Source organism: Raphanus sativus, unplaced genomic scaffold (assembly GCF_000801105.2).
Source record: "Raphanus sativus cultivar WK10039 unplaced genomic scaffold, ASM80110v3 Scaffold5065, whole genome shotgun sequence".
Classification (NCBI taxonomy): Eukaryota; Viridiplantae; Streptophyta; class Magnoliopsida; order Brassicales; family Brassicaceae; genus Raphanus; species Raphanus sativus.
In genome coordinates, this window is record NW_026620365.1 from 1 (window position 1) to 4,969 (window position 4,969).

The following is a 4,969-nucleotide window of genomic DNA, read 5'->3' on the forward strand; positions in this document are numbered from 1 at the left end:
AATCATATATAAAATATTTTGAATACTATAAGAGTTTAAAATAAACATCAAACTTTAGTGTTTATTTAATTTTGTATGTTTTTTTTCGTTACTTTCAATCAATATTTTTAACGTTTCTCTCCAAATAATGTATCCGTTTTAAAAATTATCAATCTAAAATTTTATTGAGCATATTAATCTTTAAATCTGAATATTAATATTAATTTCATAAAACCGACAAAATATACTTTAAGCTTTTAGATTTTACACTTTAATTTTATTTTACAAAATAGAATAATTAAAAACACAATAGAATAAAAACACAATGTATAGAAATCGAATGGACACTAAATACATCGAGAACGACACAAAGTGGTCAAAATTATGAATATATAACAAGAACATAAAGAATTATGTCAAAAGCTAGTTATATATGAAGGACACGCAATGACCACAGCCTCGTATAATTTTTCATGGTCACAGAAAAAACTAAGAGAATTATTATAATTTTTACATTTTATTTTTATGATGTATAAATAATCGGATCCAATTTGCATTATTGTCAAATAACCAAACCAAAAAGAAGTTTTATTTTACAGACATCTCGCCATTCGCGAAAGTTCTCTCTCTGTAATCTGCATAGTAGCTCTTCTTATCTCTTTTTCTCCGACCAAGTTTCTTCTCTCTTCTCCCCGAGACTAGACATGGACGCCGCGACCGCGAGTTTGATCCGAACTCCCGTCTTACCGCGTACTGGATCTATGTTCCTTACAGCCAGCAGCCCTGGGTTCACACCTTCTGGTTCAAAACTTCATCTTCGTTTAAGGGTATGTCCTGAATCTCTTTCTCTTGATTCGAATCACCTAACTTTATCATCAAAACTCGAATCTTTCCCTCAAACATCATGCTCCGGTAGTGTTCAATTTCATTTTACGAACCAATCTGATTTCGCATAACCGGCCGGTTTAATCCCTTTGTCATCTCCACTTGCAGCAAAACGCGTTTGCTAGATTCTCAAAACCATTATTGCAAAGCAACTCATCAACAACAGCTTCCAAAACTCGGCGAAGTTTTGTGGTTAGAGCTTCGGCAGCATCTGATGACGCTTCCTCCAAACCGATCGCGCCGCTTCAGCTCGAGTCTCCCGCTGGTCAGTTCCTGTCTCAGATTCTTGTGAGCCATCCTCATCTCGTCCCTGCTGCTGTCGAACAGCAGCTTGAGCAGCTCCAAACTGATCGCGACTCTCAGGGACAAAACAAAGATGCATCCGCTTTGCCTGGAACCGACATTGTTCTCTACAGGTTTGTTAAAATCCATGTATAATCATCACTAGGTTGAGTTATACCTTTGGTTACAAGAAACAAAACAGAGTGGAGGTTGAACATGTGTTTGATTGTTTTCTCCTTTGCGTAGGAGAATCGCTGAGTTGAAGGAGAATGAGAGACGAAGGACGTTAGAGGAGATTCTATACGCATTGGTGGTTCAAAAGTTCATGGAAGCTAACGTATCACTCATACCATCAATGAACCCATCATCAGATCCATCTGGTCGTGTTGATACTTGGCCGACCAAAGTAGAGAAGCTCGAGCAGCTTCACTCTCCCGAGATGTACGAGATGATTCACAACCATCTAGCTTTGATCCTCGGGAGCAGAATAGGTGACTTGACTTCTGTTGCGCAGATAAGCAAACTCAGAGTTGGGCAAGTCTACGCTGCTTCTATCATGTATGGTTATTTCTTGAAGCGGGTGGACCAGAGGTTTCAGCTTGAGAAGACAATGAAGCTTCTTCCAAGTGGTGGTGGGGATGGTGAGAGTAAAACAAGCGTTGAGCAACCACAGGATGGGACGTATCAGGCTGTGTCTTCTCACCCAGAGGTTGGTTCATTTGCGGGTGGAGTTAGTGCCAAGGGCTTTGGGAGCGAGATTAAACCGTCCCGGTTAAGGACGTACGTGATGTCGTTTGATAGTGAGACGCTTCAGAGATATGCTACCATCAGGTCAAGAGAAGCAGTTGGGATCATTGAGAAGCACACGGAGGCGTTGTTTGGTAAGCCTGAGATTGTGATAACACCGCAAGGGACAGTTGATTCATCCAAGGACGAGCAGATAAAGATCAGCTTTGGTGGAATGAAGAGGCTTGTCTTGGAGGCTGTGACTTTCGGGTCGTTTCTTTGGGATGTTGAGAGTCATGTAGATGCTAGGTACCAGTTTGTACTGAACTAGATAAATGGTCTGTAATGACAATGAATAATGTAACATTAAGAGCATTAATCTAGCAGGAACAGACCAAACCAGACTATCAAAATCTCGAAAAACCTAGCTCAGCTTGGTTCTGGGCCTTCTGGCAGGGCTATCCCAAGCCAATTCTCGGATACTTATGAGTAATCTATAAAATTAACCTGTAAATGTCAATTAGGGACATGAAATAAAATAAGAGTTGTTTCAAGAAAAGTAACACAAAGTTTGAAGAGGAATAAACACAAAACAAGGTCTGTGCAAAGATTTATCTAGATACATCCTGGTCTTGTTTCAGTTTTTGGGACTACTCACAAGCCGAAGTAATATCTATAACAGAAGAACCAGATTATGAGGAGACTACTACTCTGCCTTGCATCTCTTCTCTAGTTCCTCCAAATGCTCAAGGTCTTTGTTGTACTTGCAGATGCGATAAATACACCTGGCAGCAGTGAATATGAGAGAAGATAAGTCAATTCGATTACATAAATGTGAAGTGTGAGGTTGTTGATCATGTACCAGTAAAGAAGGATGCCAGCCGCACAGAGAACCACATTCCGCTGAGCCTTGTAGATCTGACACACAAGTAAACTCGTAACTATGGTGAGCCGGAGACATCCAAGCCGCAGATAACAAGTCGAATATATCCCCATGATTCGATTATGACAAATCTATCGATGAAAGTACATCCTGATGATTCCACTAAAACAAGTCGCCTTGCAACATTTTTGAGCTTCTAAACAGCAGCTAAGATATGGAATAGAAGATACTAATACTAATCACTAGTACAGTAGTACTAATAAACCCGGGAATCTGACAAAATATGCAATTTGTACAGCTACTAAAAATAACTATTGTCCCATTACTCAGACATCTACATCTATTTAATAAACCTAAAGCAATTAATCTCAATCCTCAGATGATTGTACATTTGATACTAGAGTTGAAGCGGTGTTTTTTGTTCATATCTGATGATTATACAAGTGTGAACAAAAAATACGCTTTAACTCTATTACCAAAATGTGATGATATACTTACAGATTTCTCGTAGCGATCACGTTCTGTAGCAGTGCAAACCTCAGAGGAGCACATTAGTCTATGCTCATTCTTCCAGTAAAGATCTGAAACAAACGTATGTCCCAAGCAATTCACATGGAGTAAATTTAAATACTAAATCAAACAATATTTACCAAAATCAGTCAATCCCTAATTATAGAAAGACCATATCGATCCCAGAACAGGAAACGGTGAGAAATTAGGCGATCTACGATAGATAGATAGAGAGAGAGAGAGGTGATCACCGAGGAGTTGAAATCCAGCGAAGGCGACGATGGAGGCGGCAGGCTGGAGAATAAGCGAGACAAGTGACACGATTCGTTTCTTGAGAAGCATAGGGTAAGGGAGAGTTAATATGACGGCAATCACGACCTCCGCAGCAACCACATACGACAGAATCAGCCATTGCAATGCCATCTTCTTCTTCTCTCTCTCTCTCTCACCTGATGATCTGGATTATGCGCGCGTTCGGACACGTATCTACGCCGTTTTGCAATGTGCCGGCCGGTCTTTGACTTTTTTTTTTTGGTTCCTTCATAATTTTTAGATGATGGGCTTTTCACGGCCCATTGGTACTAACTTCTGGTTCAGAATGGTTATACATTTCGGTTCGATTTTGTTTGTCCATACTTTTCCGGTTTGGCTTCAGCTATTTTCTTTCCTTTTTCCCCCATTCCACAGTTTGAATGTTCTTACTTCTTATGACCGATGAAAGATTATTTTTTCTCAGTTTTCTGTATTTATTAGAATCCAATCCGAAATTAGCTAGTTACAAGTTACAAACTAGCTATAGTGAAACCTCTCTAAATTAATAATATTGAGACGACACCAAAACTATGACTTTTTATTAATTTATAAAAATTATTAATTTATCGAGATACTAATTGAAGCAAAAACTCTATTTGGAACTATGAAATTATATTAATTTATAGAAATATTTATTAATTTAAAGAGATTATACTGTAGTAGTTTTGAAAGTAGAGGTTATATTATTTTGAATAGAGGGATCAACAAAAGGATTATATTTAGTTTTACCAAAAAAATATTGGATTATTAAATCATACAAGATAAAATCACCAATTCACGGCAAATGAAGCATTTGGATAGAATATTCAAATGCAAATGGCAAATGGGCAAACAAATATTATACTAGACCAATTTTTTTATTTTAGAGATTTGGAGTCCCCCAAACTTTATAAATCATATATGGCGTCTGAGGCGACTGCCTTTCTCCTAACACTGTCAACCCACCACTATCAAATCATGATTTCCAACGCATCCAATGTTTATTTATATTACTTTACATTTGTCCAAAGCAGAGATGACAAAGTTTCACATTATTTTTCTGGTGAAAATTTCTATAAAACATGAAACTGTGTGCCAAATAAATAAAAAACTAGAGCTTGACCCGTGCGCCTGCACGGATATTTATTCTTGGTTCTTATATATGCTAATTTTTGATAATGTTGTCAACTTGATTCTTTTGTTCATGTTGTAGATTAATATGTTATTTTCTTTTGATATTTTTGTATCATGTTCAATGCGTTTAACTTCTAAATTATTAGAAATTTTGTTTTCACGTTCTGCAGACTTTAATTCAATTATTTTGATATATTAAACAGCAAAAATGTAAATATTAGAGATTTAGATATACTTTTAAGTTTTATTAAATTACATTCCAAATATTTTGATTTAAAT

General features: G+C 37.1%; 2 protein-coding genes across 2 annotated transcripts; one reads left to right on the forward strand and one right to left on the reverse strand.

Annotated features, from left to right (window-relative positions):
• The first annotated feature begins 549 nt into the window (after positions 1 to 549).
• Positions 550 to 2,255, forward strand: LOC130507655 (UV-B-induced protein At3g17800, chloroplastic-like). Its single transcript, XM_057002344.1, has 3 exons — positions 550 to 806; positions 973 to 1,280; positions 1,393 to 2,255. Exons 1-3 carry the CDS (start codon positions 684 to 686, stop codon positions 2,201 to 2,203), a joined length of 1,242 nt encoding a protein of 413 aa, XP_056858324.1. The 5' UTR covers positions 550 to 683; the 3' UTR covers positions 2,204 to 2,255.
• Positions 2,256 to 2,369: 114 nt separating this feature from the next.
• LOC130507656 (uncharacterized) lies at positions 2,370 to 3,948 on the reverse strand. The gene is made up of 4 exons (XM_057002345.1): positions 3,517 to 3,948; positions 3,254 to 3,336; positions 2,735 to 2,790; positions 2,370 to 2,657 (listed from the first exon to the last, which is right to left on the reverse strand). Exons 1-4 carry the CDS (start codon positions 3,686 to 3,688, stop codon positions 2,579 to 2,581), a joined length of 390 nt encoding a protein of 129 aa, XP_056858325.1. The 5' UTR covers positions 3,689 to 3,948; the 3' UTR covers positions 2,370 to 2,578.
• Positions 3,949 to 4,969: the final 1,021 nt, after the last annotated feature.

Bases quoted from the DNA above. Each gene is read 5' to 3' on its own strand.
- LOC130507655 (XM_057002344.1), top strand. From the start codon at position 684: ATGGACGCCGCGACCGCGAGTTTGATCCGAACTCCCGTCTTACCGCGT. The intron at 807-972 runs GTATGTCCTGAA...CTCCACTTGCAG, and splicing joins AACTTCATCTTCGTTTAAGG to CAAAACGCGTTTGCTAGATT. The intron at 1,281-1,392 runs GTTTGTTAAAAT...TCCTTTGCGTAG, and splicing joins ACCGACATTGTTCTCTACAG to GAGAATCGCTGAGTTGAAGG.
- LOC130507656 (XM_057002345.1), bottom strand. From the start codon at position 3,688: ATGGCATTGCAATGGCTGATTCTGTCGTATGTGGTTGCTGCGGAGGTC. The intron at 3,337-3,516 runs GTGATCACCTCT...CGTTTGTTTCAG, and splicing joins CGCTGGATTTCAACTCCTCG to ATCTTTACTGGAAGAATGAG. The intron at 2,658-2,734 runs GTACATGATCAA...CACTGCTGCCAG, and splicing joins GCTGGCATCCTTCTTTACTG to GTGTATTTATCGCATCTGCA.